Source organism: Pan troglodytes, chromosome 11 (assembly GCF_028858775.2).
Source record: "Pan troglodytes isolate AG18354 chromosome 11, NHGRI_mPanTro3-v2.0_pri, whole genome shotgun sequence".
Lineage (NCBI taxonomy): Eukaryota > Metazoa > Chordata > Mammalia > Primates > Hominidae > Pan > Pan troglodytes.
In genome coordinates, this window is record NC_072409.2 from 8,609,945 (window position 1) to 8,629,389 (window position 19,445).

A 19,445-nucleotide genomic window follows, 5' to 3' on the forward strand; every position below is an offset into this window, starting at 1 on the left:
TGCAGTGAACTAGGATTGTGCCACTGCACTACAGCCTGGGCAACAGAGCAAGACCCCATCTCTAAAACAAAACCAAAATCAAAAAACAACAAAAAATGCTTTTCCTCTCAGAAGGCCCCTCTCTCTCACTAGAGAGAGAGCTGTTTTCCTTTCTTTCTTTTTCTTTTGCCTGTTAAACCTCTGCTCCTAAAAACAAAAACAAACAAACAAAAATACCTAAATTGGTTACTGTTAATGGTTTTTCAAGTTTCCAAAATAAGAAAATAAGAAGAGTGTGCATCTGGCTTCCTAGGTATGTTGCTCTTCCCCAAACTCCTGAGGGCACCATAGGGGACAGAGCCTCCGTTCCCTGGAGCTCTCCAGGCCCCTGTGCCAGGCACTGCCCTGAGCCTACACAGGGTGGTTTTCAGAGAAGGGGTGGGAGCATCTGAGTGGTCCCAGAAGTCCCCAGAGCTGCTACCTGGATGGCTCCTAAGCACACTTCTCCAGGTGACTCACACGGGCCAAGAAGTGCCCTCAGCATGTGTTTTTTGTATTTTTATCTATTTATTTATTTAGAGACCAGGTCTCCAGACTGGCTAATTTTTGTATTTTTGGTAGAGACAGGGTTTTGCCGTGTTGCCCAAGCTGGTCTTGAACTCCTGGGCTTAAGCGATCTGCCCACCTCCACCTCCCAAAGTGCTGGGATTACACACATGAGCCACCATGACCGGCCCTCTCAATATTCATTTTTGCCTCATTTACCTCCATGTTGTATTCAAATTTTTCATCTTCTCCTACTTGTCCTGAAAATTTTAAAGGCATTTTTGTCTGGTTTTCATAAATTTGATATATACCTTCATAGAAGCTGGAAACAGACACAGACATAAAATGAAATAAAAATCACCTGTAATCCTGCTGTACAGGAAAAAAAATATGGTTACCTTTTTGGTTTTGGTAAGTCTTATTTACATGTACGAATATATAATTTTTTGTTTTGTTTTGTTTTGAGACAGTCTCGCTCTGTCACCCAGGCTGGAGTGCAGTGGCGCGATCTTGACTGAACACACTCTCCACTTCAGGTTCAAGCCATCCTACCACCTCAGCCTCCCGAGTAGCTGGGATTACAGGCACACACTCCCACGCCTGGCTAATTTTTGTATTTTTTGTAGATGTGGGGTTTCGTCATGTTGCCCAAGCTGGTCTCAAACTCCGGAGCTCAACCAATCCATCTGCCTGGGCCTCCCAAAGTGCTGGGATTACAGGCGTGAGCCACCACGCCCAACCAGATATATAAATTTTAAAAATAAACTGCAATATAACCAATAAATTTGTATACAGCTTTTTTTGGTTTATATGTTTCTAATGTCACTAAATTTCTTTTCAGCTTCATTTCTAATAGGTGAATAATATTATACCACATATAATTTAAGCTATACAACCCCTTACTGAATTATTTATCCATCATAGGACGTGGTATTTTTGTATTTTGTGTATGTGTGTTTTGCCATTATAAAGAAGGCACTGAGAAACATTTTGGAATATGAATCTTTTGTTTTGCTTAAAGACAAGTCTCAATCTGTCACCCAGGCTGGAGTGCAATGGTGTGATCATGGTTCACTGCAGCCTCTACCTCCCTGGGCTCAGGTGATCCTCCTACCTCAGCCCCCCAGGTAGCTAGGACTACAGGCATGCACTACCAAGCCTGGCTACTTTTTAATTTTTCTTTTATAGAGACAGAGTTTCGCCATGATGCCCAGATTGGTCTGGAACTCCTGGGTTCAAGCAATCTGCCTGCCTTGGACTCCCAAAGTACTGGGACTACAGGTGTGAGCCACCAGGAATGTGATACTTTGACTAAATCTTTTTGTTTTGTTTTGTTTTGTTTTTTTGAGATGGAGTTTTCACTCTTGTTACCCAGACTGGAGTGCAGTGGTGCGATCTTGGCTCACTGCAACCTCCACCTCCTGGGTTCCAGCAATTCTCCTGCCTCAGCCTCCCAAGTAGCTGGGATTACAAGCACACACCACCACGCCCGGCTAATCTTTTTGGATTTTTAGTAGAGATGAGGTTTCACCACATTGGTCAGGCTGGTCTTGAACTCCTGATCTCAGGTGATCCGCCTGCCTCAGCTTCTCAAGTGCTGGGATTACAGGCGTGAGTCACTGCGACCAGACTGTTTTTTTGTTGTTGTCGTGGTTGAGACGGAGTCTTAGTCTGTTGCCTAGGCTGGACTGCAGTGGCGTGATCTCTGCTCACTGCAACCTCCGCCTCCTGGGTTCAAGCGTTTCTCTTGCCTCAGCCTCTAGAGTAGCTGGGATTACAGGCATCCACCATCACACCCACATAATTTTTGCATTTTTAGTAGAGACGAGGTTTCACCACATTGGCCAGGGTGGTCTCGAACTCCTGACCTCAAGTGATCTGTCCACTGCGGCCTCCCAAAGTGCTGGGAGTACAGGTGTACGCCACCACGCCCGGCCTACATCTTTGACCAAAAAAAAAAAAAAAAAAAATTATTGGTCAAAATGTGTGCTTTGAAGGCTCTACATAGATATTGATAAGCTTCCCTTTAGAAATAGTATATACATTTATCTGCCTATCAGCAGTATATGAGTATGTGCAACATAGAAAGTTTAAGGCTTACTAACATTTTAAAAATTAATGGTTAAAAATCATTTCTATGAAGGAAAAAGGGCGGTAGTACAGAAAACACTGGGTGCTTAATATTCCACACAAAGGGCCAGGTGCGGTGGCTCACAACTGTAATCCCAGCACTTTGGGAGGCTGAGGAGGGTGGATCACAAGGTCAGGAGTTCGAGACCAGCCTGACCAATATGGTGAAACCCCATCTCTACTAAAAATACAAAAAATTAGCCAGGCGTGGTGGCACATGCCTGTATGCCCAGCTACTCAGGAGGCTGAGGCAGGAGAATCGCTTGAACCCAGGAGGCAGAGGTTGCAGTGAGCCGAGATCACGCCATTGCACTCCAGCCTGGGCAACAGAGTAAGACTCCGTCTCAAAAAAAAAAAAAACAAAAAAAAAAAACAAAAAAAACTTCCACACACAGGACCTAAAATATCGGAAGCATGGGGGTCGACAAGAGGGCGCACATCTCAGCTGTCTGAAAGTTATCATTTTGCTTCCTTTTGGTACCCAACCAACACTGACCATGTACCTCCTTAGGAACAGTGACTTGGGGTGCTGGGAAACAGCCAGGCATAGGCCCTGCTCTTGTAGTGTACAGAGTCCCATACTTCAACCTCAGGGTACTTGCAAGCAGATACTAGGGAGGTGATAATCACCACCAGCACCTCTGTTTCCTACACTCACTGAGGGTCAGCTGCTGCACATACATTATCCCGGGAGGTAACGGTCACTATGGAAGGAAATTACAGGGACAAGTAGCCCTGGGTTCAGTACCTCACTCTGCCCCTTGCAAGTCTGTGACTTTAGATAAATCGCTCAGTCTCCACATTCATAAAATGGGGACAATGACAGCACCTAGGGTTACTGAGAAGATGAAGTGAGCCAATGCACAGTAAACGCTAAGTTGAATGACTTAGGGCCTCATGGACTTTCTGGGTGGCTCAGATTTTCTATTGATTTGCATGACAAGAATGCTCAAAAAATGTTTACTACTATAATTTGTGTCACTGGCTGTTTTATACATTAGGACACTGAAATTGGTAGGAATAGAAGTCACATGCTCAAGGTCACTCAGAAGGGCACCCTCCATGAGACCACTCTGCTCTGCAGGCCAACCAGCCCAGCAACGAACAGGCACCATGGTGATGGAGTCAGACACACAGCAGGGGACTCATGCACAGATTCTTGGTGCGCTTCTTCAGATCTAAGCTCACCTCCTAGTGCTTTTGACATCAAAGAAAAAGCCAGGAAAGGCAACTTCATGGACTAGAGCAAACCCTTCAACAGCTTCCCTGTCCTGGGGCAGCCTGCGCTTCTGAACCCTCATTCCTGCTGAGCACCTTTGCTTCCCTGCAACTTGAAGGTTCCCTTTCTCCACCAAGGCTGAGAAACTGTTCAGGCAAGACACTTGAGGAGACATAACAAAGCTGGATTGTGGGTCAAGGTGGGGGGATGCCACAAAGAACACCCCCAGGACAACCGGCACGCCTGAGTGTGGACTGCCTGTTAGATCACAGTATTTGTTATGGACTGAATTGTTCTCTCTCCCCCATTCATATGCTGAAGTTCTAACCACCAGGACCTGAGAATGTAATCATATTTGAAGATAATGTCTTTAAAGAGGTAATTAAGTTAAAATAAGATCTTTAGGGCAGGCCCTAATCTAATCTTACTGGTATCTTTATGAGATGAGAAAATCTGGACTCACACAGAGGAAAGACCAAGCCAGGACACAGTGAGAAGATGGCCATCTGCAGGCCAAGGAAAGGGCCTTCAGAAGAACCAAACCTGTCGGCACCTTGATCTGAGACTTCTAGCCTCCAGAACTGTGAGAAAATAAATCTCTGTCGTTTAAGCCACCCAGTCTGTGGTACTTTGTTATGGCAGGTCTGGGAAACAAATACATGATTCCATCAATGTGAAAGTTTCTAGGCCGGGAGTGATGATGGCTCACGCCTGTAATCCCAGCACTTCGGGAGGCTGAGGCTGGCGGATCACCAGAGGTCAGCAGTTTGAGACAAACCTGGCCAACGTGGTGAAACCCCGTCTCTACTAAAAATACAAAAATTAGCCGGGCATGGTCGTGGGCACCTGTAGTCCCAGCTACTTGGGAGGCTGAGGTAGAAGAATCACTTGAACCTGGGAGGCGGAGGTTGCAGTGAGCTGAGATGGCGCCACTGCACTCCAGCCTGGGTGACAAGAGCAAGACCCTGTCTCAAAAAAAAAAAAAAAAAAAAAAAGTTTCTAAAGGTGGAACTCACGCTTTGGTTATGTAGGATAATATCCTTATTCTTAGTTAATTCCCACTGGGATATTTAGGGGAAAAGGACTGTGATGTCTGCAGCTTACTCCTACCTGAATCAGCAATAATTATGACAATAACTATAGAGATTAGAGTTAGAGTAAATAAGGCAAATGTTACTAGTTGGTGAATCTAGGTGAGGGGTATGTGGGAGTTCATTGTATTCTTGTAATTTTTCTTAAGTTTGACTTTTTAAAAAAATAGATTCCCTTTCTCATCTTTGAGGTGGGAGCAGGGAGTGGGTTTTCTGGAACAGGCAGCCCCATCGCAGGATCCAGGACCCAGCACCCACTGAGCCTCCAGACCTGGTACCCAGGGCTTCGTTCACCCACTCTCTCGGGCAAGGGCGGCTGTTTCTCATCTCACAGAGGAGGAATGGAAGGTCCCAGACAGGAAGCAACACAGCAGGAAGCAAGCAGGTTGTGTCTGCTTTCCCCACTCTTTCTGTCCCACCTGTGCCTCTGTGCAAATATATGGAGTGTGCACAGCAGGCATTTCATAAAGGCCAAAAGGGAAAGACACCTGTGCAGCTGAAAGAACGTGCTTCCAGGTGCAGCCACGCAGAGTAGGACCTACTGTACGACAAGTCAGCAAGGTGCAGCGTGTGCCCCGCCCTCCCGGCCCGCCAGAGCCTCCTCTCTTGGGGCAGGAGAGCACAGGATGGGAGGAGGAAGGCCTGAGACTTTTGGCAAAGAGCCCACCATTGCTGGCCCCAGGAGACCTCCAAGATGCTTCAGGCTCATAAAGGCAGCTTTCCTTCCCTGGGCCTCCAGGGAGGGGGAAAGTGCCACTCCACCCACAGGGGCAAAGTGGAGGGGCAAGGCCTGAGGAAGGGCAGGGGAGGGACCAGCCAGCACAGCCTGTGGTCCTAGGTGGGCAGCACATCTGGACCTGGCTGCCTCTGGTGCCTGTTACTCATTGTTTTCCCAGAGGTTCTGGCTACATCCTCCTCCTCCCAGCGAGGAACCAGTCCCTCAGGATGGGGACGGCGACACTTCCCGGCCTCCCACCCACACAACGATGCCCACAGTCCTGCCCACGCTGACCCCAACCACATTAGCCATCTCACACCCCCAGCCCTGCACAGGGTGTGTGCCCACCCCCTCCACATTCCCCTCTGGCCCTCGCACACCCTTTCTCTCCCTCCTGCTGTCTTTACTCTACCTCCACACAACAGCATTCCCCCTAAGTCCCAGACACACCCACCCCTTCCCTTAACCCAGTCCTCACTCGGAGGCCACCATCCTCTGACTCTCGAAGCAGAGCCCTCAGGCCTCCCCATGCCTCCGCACCTCCACAGTCTCTGCTGCCCACACACTTCTGTGTCTCCTCATCGCCCTGCCCCCTGCCCCACGGCCCTGAATATTGGAACTGACACTAACATCTTAGTCTGGTGTTCTCACATGTGACCTCACTGGACCCTCACAACCACCCTGGGAGGTGGCAAGGTTCCAAATTAAATCCATCTCCATCACTAACAATGGAGACACCGAGGCTCAGAGAAGTGGAATAACTGGCTAAGGTCACACAGCTACTGAGCTGCAGAACCAAAATTCGAACCCACGACTGCCTGCCCTGAAGCCCATGCTCTGAACACTCAGCTCCACGATGTCACAAACAGCCCCGGTCAGCCTGGCATGGGGACGACCTTCACTCCCCAAATCCAAACACGCGTACTCCAAGGAAGCTTCCTCACAAGAGCCTCTTCTGAGTCATTCTTCAGAGCATTTTTCTGCTCAGCTTAACTTCCTTCAGTCTAGGATATGACACTATCTCCCTGCAGCTCAAAGCCTACTACTACCCTTTGCTCTGAGCTCTGTCCGGAAGAGTCCCTTAATTGGAGAAGGCGTGGGTTTGGGGCTACCCTAGGCTGCAGCCAGTCACTGGCCCAGGTCATTAAAAGCCTCACACTCAGTGGTGAGTAAGCATGAGCAGAAACTCAGTCTCGAAGCTCAGACTAGAAACCTTAGAAAAAACTCACATTAGAGATGCGGAAACTAAGAACTAGGAAAATCATGATTTCTGGGGCCTGAAATCAGATCCTCTCTTTTCAGGCAGCATGATCTGCAGCTGCCTTCCCCATGCAATTTCAGAGTTTAAAGGGGTTTAGAAACCATGCATCTTCCCCTTAAGGCACAACTCTGCTCTGTAAAAGCCCTACTGGGTTGTTCTCCAAACCCAGTTTGAGCAGTCATTGATGATAAAATCACCCTTTTCCCAGAGGGCAGCTCTAGTTGCTTCAAACCTAAGTCTTTATAATCAATGGAAATTGGCTCTCCTGAAATTTCTATTTATTGAGCCATGACTGCTCACTGGAGCCAAAGAGCACTGCCACTTTCCTGCCTTTAAATATTTGTTGTTGGCCGGGCACAGTGGCTCACACCTGTAATCCCAGCACTTTGGGAGGCTGAGGCGGGCGGATCACTCAAGGTTAGGAATTCGAGACCAGCCTGGCCAACATGGTGAAACCCCGTCTCTACTAAAAATACATAAATTAGCCAGGTGTGGTGGTGGGCGCCTGTAATCCCAGCTACTCAGGAGGCTGAGGCAGGAGAATCACTTGAACCTGGGAGGCGGAGGTTGGAGTGAGCCAAGATCGCACCACTGCACTCCAGCCTAGGCAACTGAGTGAGACTCCGTCTCAAAAAAAAAAAAAAAAAAAATTGTTGTCAACGTGCATGGCTTCTCCAAGTTTCCTCCTTCATGCTAATGAGAACCAGTTGGATACTGTTTGTCTTGCTAAGGTAAAAGGCTAAGAACAGCCTGGCTCTTTCATCACTGTTAAATACCCCACAATCAGGACTTGAGTTCAGGGTGTACACTCTAAATAAAAGCTTTTGTAAAATAAAGTTCAAGCTTACAGACCCCTAAAACCACCAGGCAGTGACTGGAACCCAAGGCCTGTCATTCAATCCACTGCTTTATCTGTCATGTTTCCAACCAAGTCCCAAACCAGAATGCGCTCATTTTAATTTGCAACTCAACCTTGCCACCCTCCCGGAGGTGATTCCCTTGTCTTGCTCTATTTGTTTCTTTTCCACAGCACTTACCATCTTCTAACACACTTTACATACTTTACTGTGAGAACATACACTCAACTAATCAGGGATCTTTTGTCTCTTTTGCTGACTTATTTCAAGCACTTAGAACAGTGCCTGCTTCATACAGTAAATGCTAAGAATCTGTTGAATACATTGATCCAATAAATACATTTATTGGATGCCGACTATAGCTGGGCTGTGAACTGTATCACGTTGCTGGATCCCAAATCCAATCGGACATGAATGCTCCCTGAACCCTGAAACAAGCCAACATTTCATCTGGCTCCAGAAAGGAGCTAGGAAACCAACCAAAACCTAGGTTGAATCTGTACATTTTCTTAAAACAACTGAACTCCCAAACAAGACTAAGAGCTTGGATTCATCTTTGAACTGCATAGAACCTGTATTTCTGGGAGGGTCCTTTTGAGAGACAGTCTCATCCTACGCTTAAAAGGGCCCAGTGAGACTTGGGCTGCAGTCTCTTGGCAAAGCCACTTACTGCCAGATTCATAGCTGCCACTTTTTCAGCATTCCTTTTGCTAAACAGCACTCAATTAGATCTGCCACAGCACAGGTGGTGGTTATCACTGGGTCCTCTGGCCTCATGGAGCAAGGGTGGGAGCAGCTCATCTGTACCCTGGGACTTCAGCTGAGGAGGAGGGTCCAGAAATGCCCCTGGCCTTCTTGCCCTTTCCTTAGTAGTGTCCAGTACCCCCTGGTGGATGGGCTGCTTGATGCGCAGATTCAGAGCCACCTCTGAGAGCGTGAGAGCTGCAGACGTTGACCCCCTGGACTCCTGCAGCAATTCCCAAGGAGCCTCTCCATCATCTGACAGGGACTCCGCATCCAGTGAGTGCACGTGCATCTGGGTTTGGCTGAACCAGTCTGCAGAGGGCAAGACTTTGAGACTTTAATATATGGCTTTTGACCAAAGATAAAACGCTGGTGCAAGAAGTCCCGAGTCTACTATTTTTTCCAGCCCAAGGAAGAGAAGAACAATCTCAGTGGAGACTGTTCCAGAGAAAACGTAAGGCATTCTAGAAATGCTGCCCTGCTTCGGAATGGTCTTCCAGAAAGGGGAACCCCAGACAGCCCCCATCGGCCCTTCCCCCTAGCCAATGAGATGTAACAGCAGCTGCAGCAGCAGCAAACATCTACTGCACTCCTACCGTGCCAGGCCCTGTGCAAACCGTGCGGCAGAGACTGACCTGCAACCAATTCCTGTTCCACCTCCTAGCTGGGTAACTTGAGGCGTGCACTGCCCCTCGGAGACTCCGCATTCTCGTTTGTAAAACGAAAAACAATCTACCTCAAAGGATTGCTGGGAGAATTCAATGAGATGATGCTTTGCCCAGGGCCTGCCACATAGTAACTGCTTAATAAGAGGTAGTTCTCAAAGTAAGGGATGACACTGAGAAAAGGAAAACTACTGTTACTTAAGGGGTTCTTAAAAGTCCTAGAAGCCATTATTTATGCATTTAGGTATTTCCTAAGCGTTTGCTGATACCCGTTTTTCAAATAAACTTTATCCTCACAGCATCTTCGGGGTGGAAGGGGCAGACGGTAGAGCGACTGACCTGCCGAAGGAGGAAAACCAGACCCGTGAAGGTCCAGGGGGGTGGCCGGCAAGCACCGAGGAGGAGTCCCCCGGCTCAAACCCTCCTGCGTGGCTTCAAAACATCAGACGCGCCTCTCCTCGCGGAGAAGCTGGGGGCCATTATTTGTGAGGCAGTCGGCGCTGGGACTCTAAGTCAACACCGCAGGGAAGTGGTCATCTTTTGTTCCGAAAGAAAAAAACGCACGTCAGGGCTCAGAGCCCGAGGAAAGAAAAGTCAGCGCCCGAGACGCGAGACGCCACGCGGATGCTTTCAACGCTAGGTCAGGCCCCGGCAGAAATGAGAGGGGGGCGGCCCCGGTTCTGGAGAAGCCACGAGCCCCCAGGGAGCTCAGAGTGGGGTGCTGGGGCCCAGAGGCCCCCCTGGGCGCCGACCGGAGGAGGGGAGAGGGGCGGCGGCGGCCGGGGGGGGGTCCCGGGCTCCGCTCACCGGGCCGCTGCGTCTGACGTACCTGGCGAGGCCAGGCCCTGTCAGCCCGGAGCCGGGCTGGGGTCGCCAATGCTCTGAGAGGCCCGGCCCACAGAAGCAGCCGGTGGCGGCCCGGAACTCACCTGCGCTCGCAACTGCGCCGCCGCCGCCTGTCAGTCAAGCGCGCCCCCTCTGAGGCGCCGCGCAGGGTTGTGGGGCCTTCGGGCGACGCCCCACCTCCTTCCCTCTACCGTCCAATCGGAAGAGGCTGACGCCAGGAGAGGGGGCGTGGCCACGCGGGCTGTGCGTGCCGGGGGCGGGGCCAGACGGGGCAGGCGCTCTGACCGCTCTGCCGCGCGCCGGAAGCAGCCTGGGCCGCTGCGCAGAGGCGCGGCGGCTGTACAACTGGGCCGTTGTCACCATGCCGGTCGTCCGGAAGATTTTCCGTCGCCGCCGGGGCGACTCGGAGTCAGAGGAAGATGAGCAGGACTCAGAGGAGGTTCGGTGCGTTTGGGGCGGGGATCCCATAGGCTTGGTAAAGATAGACTTGTTTGGGGGACTCACCACCGGCTCGGCGCTTCGCTGACATTGTTAACTGTGAGCTCGGGTGGTGGTTCCTTCTGCGGACGCAGAAATTGAGGCTCAAGGGGTGAGGCCACCGCCCCAAGCTCGAACGGTTGAGAGAGATGCCTCCGGGATGCGCAGTGGCTCTGACTCCCGGTGGGTCTAGGCACAAGGTCGTCCTCTGGACCACTGTGCTGGTGGCTCAGTAGCTGGGCTGGGATGCCCTCGAAGGTGCCTTATTGGCTCTGTTAGCTTTGGATTCCGCGGGGAATCACTCAGCTTATGCATTGCTTCTTCTTCTTCTTCTTTTTAAAGATTAAAACTGGAAGAGACCAGAGAGGTACAGAACTTGAGGAAGAGGCCCAACGGGGTGAGGTGGGTACCACGCGGGGAGGAGGAGGCGGCGGCGGGGACGACAGACACATCCGCGTCCGGGTCGCTGTCACAAATATCTCCTCAGACGTAGATTTTTCTCTTGACATACTGTACACCTTCCACTGCCCAACTTGGAGAACAGCGTTCTTTGCACATGTTTAACCAGGACATGCCCTGAGCTGTGTCGTCTCGGGGTGTGCTCCAGAGATACAGAAACAGATCACTAACTCGCGTTTTTTATTAAAACCAATTAATTGTGAAATGCATATCGATCGTTAAGAGTTTGTATAATTTAGAGAAGTATAGTCAACATGATAAAAAGCACCCATAATTCTCCCATCCGGAAATGATCAGTGTTAACATTTTTTTTCCTTGCAGAGCCACCCAAGAATGCACTGGTATTAATATTTAATACTCTTTCCAATCTGTTTTTTTTTCCTCTCTCTCTCTCAGATTGTGAACATCTTTCTATGTACTTTTATTTCCTGTTCTTTTCAACTCATTATGACATTGTGGGCATTCACCCATATTGTGGAATATTTTTCAGAAAGCCTTCTTAATGGCTGCATAATATTCCACCAGATGTGTGTATTGTAATTTGTTAACAAATCCCCTATTTTGGGACATGTAGGTGATTTTGTAAATTTGTACTATCAAATAAGGCTGCAGTGGATATTCTCTTAAATTTATCTTTAGCTGCACTTTCCATGATGAGAATATCTTAGAAATGAGATTTCCAAGCCAAGATAATGCCAAATGGCTTTACAGGAAAGTGGGAAAGTGTACCACTTCACCACCAGCGCACCCTTCTTCCAGCATCTGCGGTGCTCGTTGAGCCCTGTCTTATGCTTACAGGCTTTTCCAGCCGGCTTGCCTACCCACCCCTCAAATCCCACCCTTGCACTAATGTTGCAATCCGCATACCTGAGAGGATTCCTCCTTATCTCTGAATTATGCCATTTCTCTCTCCCCCTCTCCTTTTTTTTTTGGTTTTGCTCAGTGCTGTGGCCTTGCTGGTGGGAGAGAAGGTACAAGAGGAGACCACTCTAGTGGTAAGTTATGGGGTCTTCCCTGAGTAGTTATGGCAGCCCTCCCTGCAGTGCTCTTCAGTGAGTGAGCGTGCTTTACAAAAAAAAAAATTCCACTACCATGTATTTAGATGCTTCCTCTTAACTGTGTTTGCTTTCTGCAGGATGATCCCTTTCAGATGAAGACAGGTGGTATGGTGGATATGAAGAAACTGAAGGAAAGGGGCAAAGATAAGTAAGTGCAGGACAAGCTTAGATGCAAATTCACCTTTAGCCGCTGCCTGGGTCTAGGTTCCCTCAGAGAGCTGGGGCCTGTAACAGCAGCATTAGTAGGACATCTTGAAGCAGGTTTTGTGCTTTGCAAAGGGTGTGTTATTTAAAAACAAAGAAAGCAAAAAGTCTTTAAAAGTTAACTTAGAGCCAAGTTGGTAGACTCCTTTTGTAAGAGTGTATTGTAGGCATGATGACTCATGCCTATAATCCCAACACTTTGGGAGGCTGAGGTTAGCTTGAGTCCAGGAGTTTAAGACCAGCCTGGGCAACATAGTGAGACCCCTGTCTCTACAAAAAAAAAAAAAAAAAAAAGTGTGTATATATACACACACACACACACACATATTCACATACGTACACACATATACACATATGTATATACACACACGTGTATATACACATATATACACACACACATATATATATACACACACGCATATATATATGTGTGTGTATATATCTGGGTGTGGTGGCATGTGCCTGTAGTCCCAGCTATTCAGGAAATTAAAGTGGGAGAATCACTTGAGTCAGGGAGGTTGAGGCTAGAGTGAGCCGCGATCACACCACTGCACTCCAGCCTGGGTGACAGAGAAAGACCCTGTCTCAAAAAAATAAAATAAGTGAACCTATGGGGAAGTTTCATATAAAAACAATTAACAAAAATAATAAATTCAGGCCAGCTGCGGTGGCTCATGCCTGTAATGCCAGCACTTCAGGAGGCTGAGGCAGGCGGATTACCTGAGGTCAGGAGTTCGAGACCAGCCTGACCAACATGGTGAAACACTGTCGCTATTAAAAATACAAAAGTTAGCCGGGCATTGTGGTGGGCACCCGTAATCCCAGCTACTCAGGAGGGTGAGGCAGGAGAATTGCTTGAACTCGGGAGGCAGAGGTTGCAGTGAGCTGAGATTGCGCCACTGCACTTCAGCCTGGGTGACAGAGTGAGACTCCGTCTCAATAAATAAATAAATCAAACATTCAAATAATTCAAAAATTAAAAAAATAAAAGTTTACTGTTTACTTTTGTGACAACTATATAGCATTTACATTGTATTTGGTATTATAAGTAATCTAGAGATGATTTAAAGCAGATGGTAGTGTGTGTGTAGGTTAGATGCAGATATTATACTATTTTATGTAAGGGACTTCACTATCTGCAGATTTTGGTATCCTTGAGGGACACTAGAACCAATCCCCCATGGATACCTAAGGATAAGTGTATCCACTCAATCCTTGGAGGTATCACTAGCAGCCAACAGTTTGCTTGCATATATTTCTAGAGTTTCTTTTCTTTACATATACTACGGCATTTTTTTTTTTTGCCAACTGTAAATAGGATATTATAAATGCTTATGACTTTGTTTTCTTCTTAGAACATAAAACTCAGCCTCATTGAGTTGTGACTTGAAAGCTCTGCCTCATTGTTCTCTCCCTCCAGGATCAGTGAGGAGGAGGACCTGCACCTGGGGACATCGTTTTCTGCAGAAACCAACCGAAGGGATGAGGATGCAGACATGTAAGTGTCAGTCTGTTTGGCTGTGAGCAGTTGGGGCTGGACTCCGGTCAGAGTCCAAGATATTTAGTCAACAGATGACATTTCTAGAATTTTCTAGAAGATGTTAAAGTTGGCCCCTCTCTTTCTACTTCCCAGCTTAAGAACTTTGAAAACCTCTTAAAAGGTCTTTTCAGGCCGGGCACGGTAGCTCTCGCCTGTAGTCCCAGCACTTTGGGAGGCCGAGGCAGGTGGATCATCTGAGGTGGGGAGTTCGAGACCAGACTGACCAACATGGAGAAACCCCGTCCCTACTGAAAATACAAAATTAGCCGGGTGTGGTAGTGGGCACCTGTAATCCCAGCTACTCGGGAGGCTGAGGCAGGAGAATTGCTTGAACCTGGGAGGCAGAGCTTGCGGCGAGCCAAGATCTCGCCATTGCACTCCAGCCTGGGCAACAAGAGCGAAACTCCGTCTCCAAAATATAAAAAATAAAAACTTGTTTTGAAAGGTGGTTTCATGACTAGTAATATTTCCCCAAAACATTGCAGGGATAAAACATGGGCTTGCCCACTTTTTATTTTGCCAACAAAGCTATTGGCAAACTATCATCTTTCTGTCTTCAAAGAACCTTGTACATCATAACACCAATAGATTAGTGGGACATAACCTCATAGGTTGGTGCTTCTTTAGAAAATTTCTAACTTGATGAAAAAACTCAAGTTATTTTTTTTTTCTCGTTTCTCCATGGACTGTCACTGGTCTGCGGGCCAGCGTTGGGGACCACTGATTTAGAGGACACCTGGTGTGTGTTTCCCACCCCTCCCTGAGGCCTCTGGGTTTCTCACTTCAGGATGAAGTACATTGAGACAGAGCTAAAGAAGAGGAAAGGGATCGTGGAACATGAGGAACAGAAAGTTAAGCCAAAGAATGCAGAGGACTGTCTTTATGAACTTCCAGAAAACATCCGCGTTTCCTCAGCAAAGAAGACCGAGGAGATGCTTTCCAACCAGATGCTGAGTGGCATTCCTGAGGTGGACCTGGGCATCGAGTATGTTTGAGACCCCTAGGCAGAAGACACAGTGCTTTCCAGTTAAAAGTTATGGGGGACAGGCCAGGCGCGGTGGCTCATGCCTGTAATCCTAGCACTTTGGGAGGCTGAGGCGGGTGGATCACGAGGTCAGGAGTTCAAGACCAGCCCGGCCAAGATGGTCGAACCCCGTCTCTAATAAAAATACAAAAATTAGCTGGGCATGGTGGCAGGCACCTGTAGTCCAGCTACTTGGGAGGCTGAGGCAGGAAATTGCTTGAACCCTGAAGGTGGAGGTTGCAGTGAGGCGAGATCATGCCACTGCACTCCAGTCTGGCGACAGAGCAAGACTCCATCTCAAAAAAAAAGGAAAAAAAAATTTATGGGGGACAGGTGTGGTGGCTGATGCCTATAAGCCTATAATCCCAGTACTTGGGAGGCCAAGGCAGGAGGATCACGTGAGGCCAGGAGATCAGCCTGAGAAATATAGTCAGACTCCTGTCTCTCCAAAAAATTTAAAAAATTAGCTGGGCTCTCACTTGAGCTCAGGAGTTGAGGCTACAGTGAGCCATGATTGCACCACTGCACACCAGTCTGGGTGACAGAGTAAGACCCTTTAAAAAAAAAAAAAAAAAAAGGCCAGACATGGTGACTTGTGCCTGTTATCCTAGCTCTTTGGGAGGCCAAGGTGGGAGGATCACTTGAGCCCAGGAGTTCAAGACCAGCCTGGGCAATGTAATGAGACCCCATGTTCTTATCTGTGTCCTTAGAATCCTACAAATACAAATGAGATTGTCCCTGGCAGGTTGTTGCTAGAAGTTTCGCTGAAGGCTTGATCAGAGTAGTAAGGGCCCCTGACTGCTGGAAGCAAAAGTGGTTCTTTAGCGTGTTACAGCTGTTCAGCTGTATCAGGCCCTTTATTCTTCTGTTTTCTTCTAGCAGGAGCCATGTTAAAGGCTCACCCACCCCTTCTCCCCATGATCCTTCTTAAAATATCCACTTTAAAAGGGAATTGTTAGGGAAGAAGTACAATTGTTAGAATAATCTTCTGGTACAGTAGAAAGCTGGGAGGCTTCCTGGGCTCTTTTCTGGCCTTTACAAACTTTGAGCCTTAAGCATTTTACTTCTCTGAAGCTCAATTTGCTCTTGATCAGAAGAGCAGAGTAACTGTGGTTCTCCAACGGCCGTGAGAGTCCCGTGAGAATGTGACTACAAGTGTGCTTGATAAAGTGGAGAGCTGTGCCCCAGGACACATGATTTTCTTATGTACTGCTGGGCTGCTAGCCTCACCACTCATGTCTGAGTAGTAAGGTGCTATCATCTTCTAAGTGGTGTGGTTTCTTTCTCTCCATAGTGCTAAAATAAAAAATATCATTTCCACGGAGGATGCCAAGGCCCGTCTGCTGGCAGAGCAGCAGAACAAGAAGAAAGACAGCGAGACCTCCTTCGTGCCTACCAACATGGCTGTGAATTACGTGCAGCACAACAGATGTAAGCCCCTCAGGGAGAGCAGTCTTGCCCCCATTCCCCTATTTGGGCTGAGATCCCTAGGAACCTCATGTTCTAACGTGTCCCCTGGTCTCTTTGGGTCTAGTTTATCATGAGGAGCTCAACGCGCCCATACGGAGAAACAAAGAAGAGCCCAAGGCCCGGCCCTTGAGAGTAGGCGACACGGAGAAGCCAGAGCCTGAGCGTGAGTGCAACAAAGGCCTCGGGGCTGCCTGGAGTGCTCAGCAATGTGGGAACCCATGGAGGCAGGATGCAGCGGGGGACAGGGTGGAGCCTGGCATTGGAGCCGGGGCATCTGGGTTCCAGTCCATGCTCTGGACCATGACTATGTGCCTTCCCCTTTCTAAGCCTCAGTTTCCTCATTGGAATCCTAATAGAACCTACCTGTTAGGATTGCTCTGAGAATTCATACTCTCTCATATTCTCACGCACAGTAGAGACTCAAGAAGTTAGAAAATTTCAGTAAGGACAAATAAAAGCTACTCATAAGGTTAGCTGGGTGCAGTGCCTCACACTTGTAGTCTCAGCTGCTGGGGAAGCTGGGACAGGAGGATTGCTTGAGACTAAGAGTTCAAGGCTGCAGTGAGCTATGATTGGACCACTGCACTCTAGCCTGCGTGACAGAGTGAGGCCACATCTTTTTTTTAAAGAAAAGAAAAAGGTATTGGCCGTGCTCGGTGGCCCATGCCTGTAATCCCAGCACTTTGGGAGGCTGAGGCAGGCAGATCACCTAAGGTCAGGAGTTCAAGACGAGCCTGGCCAACATGGTGAACCCCGTCTCTACTAAAAATACAAAAATTAGCCAGGCGAGGTGGCAGGTGCCTGTAATCCCAGTTACTCAGGAGGCTGAGGCAGGAGAATCACTTGAACTCGGGAGTTGGAGGTTGCAGTGAGCTGAGATCATGCCATTACACTCTAGCCTGGGCAACAGGGTGAGACTCCATCTCAAAAAAAAGAAAAGAAAAGAAAAAAAGACAAATACGTATCTACTGAGGCCCTACTGTGTTCACTGGGTTAGGTGCTGGGGCTCCTGTGGGGAAGGAAACAGGCAGTTGTCTTTGCCTGCATGGAGTAAAGTCTAGCAGTGGGTTCCAGCATGGCAAACCACCTTTCCTGTTCTTTTCCTTCTCAGGGTCCCCTCCTAACCGCAAGCGTCCTGCTAACGAGAAGGCAACTGATGACTATCATTATGAGAAGTTCAAGAAAATGAATAGGCGGTACTGAGCTGTGCAGAGTGGGATGTAAATATCGCCTTCCTCTCCCTATATCCCTCCCATGAAAAATGGCTTCCTGGCTGGGCGTGGTGGCTCACGCCTGTAATCCCAGCACTTTGGGAGGCCGAGGTGGGCGGATCACCTGAGGTCGGGAGTTTGAGACCAGCCTGACCAACATGGAGAAACCCAGTCTCTACTGAAAATACAGAAAAGTTAGCCAGGCGTGGTGGCACATGCCTGTAATCCCAGCTGCTCAGGAGGCTGAGGCAGGAGAATTGCTTGAACCCAAGAGGCGGAGGTTGTGGTGAGCCGAGATTGCACCTTTGTACTCCAGCCTGGGCAACAAGAGCAAAAAACTCTGTCTCAAAAAAAAAAAAAAAGAAAGAAAGAAAAAGAAAAATGGCTTCCAGGACAGAGCATGCTCATTTGCTGGCGGACAGTTCCAGAAACAGACCCTGTTAGTCCTTCTACTTACCTGCTGGATTTTTCAAGCACTAAATTTATAACTTTTTGAAACAAAATAATGTGTAATTTTCCATTTGGGGGCAAACTCTATTCTTGTGAGCATTATTAAATCTTGTTTGTAAATATATTGTCTTTCTCTTAATATTTGCTCTGGGTCAGGAAGAAGCTGTTCACGGTGTGATAATACTCTTTAGATTGTGCTTTCATTATTATAGATGCATCATGTCTTCTGCTTTCACGTGTCTGGGATGGGGTCAGAAATGCATCCTCCAGCTGACAGAAAAATCCAGGATGAGATCAGAAGGATACTGGTGTTTTCTGACTTTTACAAAATTACTTGTTTGTTTTCATTAAAAAAGAAAAAGCATAAACTATGTTTCTTATTACTATTAGAATTATTAAATTTCAAAATGAATCCAACCTTATTGTTTGTATTATGTTTCTTATACCAGCATCAGGTAATGTTTTTAAAGCCCATGGTTTGGGTAGCCTAAATGTAAAACTGAATTACTGAGATGGATTTTCTCATTTATTTCAAACAGTGAGCTATGATTGGACCACTGCAGCATAGACATGCTGCAACCTGCTGTCAAGTACCTTCTTACCTGTGCCCTCATTTTTCCTGAGGCATCCACAGGGGTCCAAAAGAGGAAAGAGCAGATTGGCTGACTTCTGGGTGGATTTAGAGCAGGTATTGTGGTTACAGTGGTTTGGCCCAGGAGTCAGATCTGAGCCCACCTCGCAGCTTACTACTTGTGTCCTTGGACAGATCCTTTTCACTCTTAGCCTCAGTTTTCTCATCTGTAAAATGGAGATTTTTTTTTTCCTCCACTTGAATATGGTCAGTGAAGGCAGGAACCATGTGTGCCTAATTTTTAAATTTGAATCCCCAGGGCATAGCCCATAATCTGACAGATAGGCAGTCCTCAAAACTATGAATGATCCCTATAGTGTTTGGCTTGTAACAGGTGCACAAAAGTATTTTAAATCCAATACGAAAAAGTCGAAACTTAAAAAATATTTTCAGGATATTTCAACAAACATTTACAGGTCCCAGCGATGTGCAGGGGTAACCCAAGATGAATACTAAAGGCCTAGCACATCTGGCACACAGCAACGCAACACGTGTTTATGGGATGAACAGGCAAATAAGTGGATGGTCAACAGTTCTCACTTGCCAGAGTTCCCTTTGCTAGAAAATGAGTAATCTTTTATCCAGCTTAAAAGTGGCTGCCAGATGGAGGGAGCTGGGTCTCTCACTGTTGGGGTGGGAATTCACAGATAAGCAAGGGGAGGAGGCTCCAATGATCTGTGTAATGGATTAGAGTTGGAGATGTCAGCACGAGCTCATGTTTAGCTTAATATAGGTACAGATGTTTACCTATAGAAATATTTATAGATATGTGTGTGTTTAACAGTATATACACACATTTTTTTCTGTCAGCTGAGACTGAAAGAAATGACATCTCAATAGCAAGAAGCACACCTAGCACCCAGAC

General features: G+C 47.7%; 2 protein-coding genes across 14 annotated transcripts in view; one reads left to right on the top strand and one right to left on the bottom strand.

Moving 5' to 3' along the window:
- Positions 1 to 10,292, bottom strand: part of USP20 (ubiquitin specific peptidase 20) — a 46,543-nt gene extending 36,251 nt beyond the window's left edge. For 2 of the 13 annotated variants that reach the window (XR_010148829.1, XM_054658462.2), the window contains exons 1-3: positions 10,140 to 10,185; positions 9,550 to 9,747; positions 8,472 to 8,857 (exon numbers count right to left, since the gene is read on the bottom strand). The gene's annotated coding sequence lies outside the window, so the exon portion shown is untranslated. Of the gene's footprint in view, positions 1 to 8,471; positions 8,858 to 9,180; positions 9,384 to 9,549; positions 9,748 to 10,039 lie in introns of all 13 variants that reach the window. The other 11 variants (XR_010148827.1, XM_054658461.2, XR_010148830.1 and 8 more) reach the window with 8 other exon arrangements.
- Positions 10,293 to 10,367: 75 nt separating this feature from the next.
- C9H9orf78 (chromosome 9 C9orf78 homolog) lies at positions 10,368 to 18,366 on the top strand. The gene is made up of 9 exons (XM_520311.8): positions 10,368 to 10,500; positions 10,876 to 10,935; positions 11,936 to 11,987; positions 12,128 to 12,198; positions 13,675 to 13,752; positions 14,582 to 14,779; positions 16,113 to 16,249; positions 16,353 to 16,451; positions 17,400 to 18,366. The coding sequence occupies exons 1-9, from the start codon at positions 10,418 to 10,420 to the stop codon at positions 17,489 to 17,491; spliced, it is 870 nt and encodes a 289-aa protein (XP_520311.2). The 5' UTR covers positions 10,368 to 10,417; the 3' UTR covers positions 17,492 to 18,366.
- The last annotated feature ends 1,079 nt before the right edge of the window (positions 18,367 to 19,445 follow it).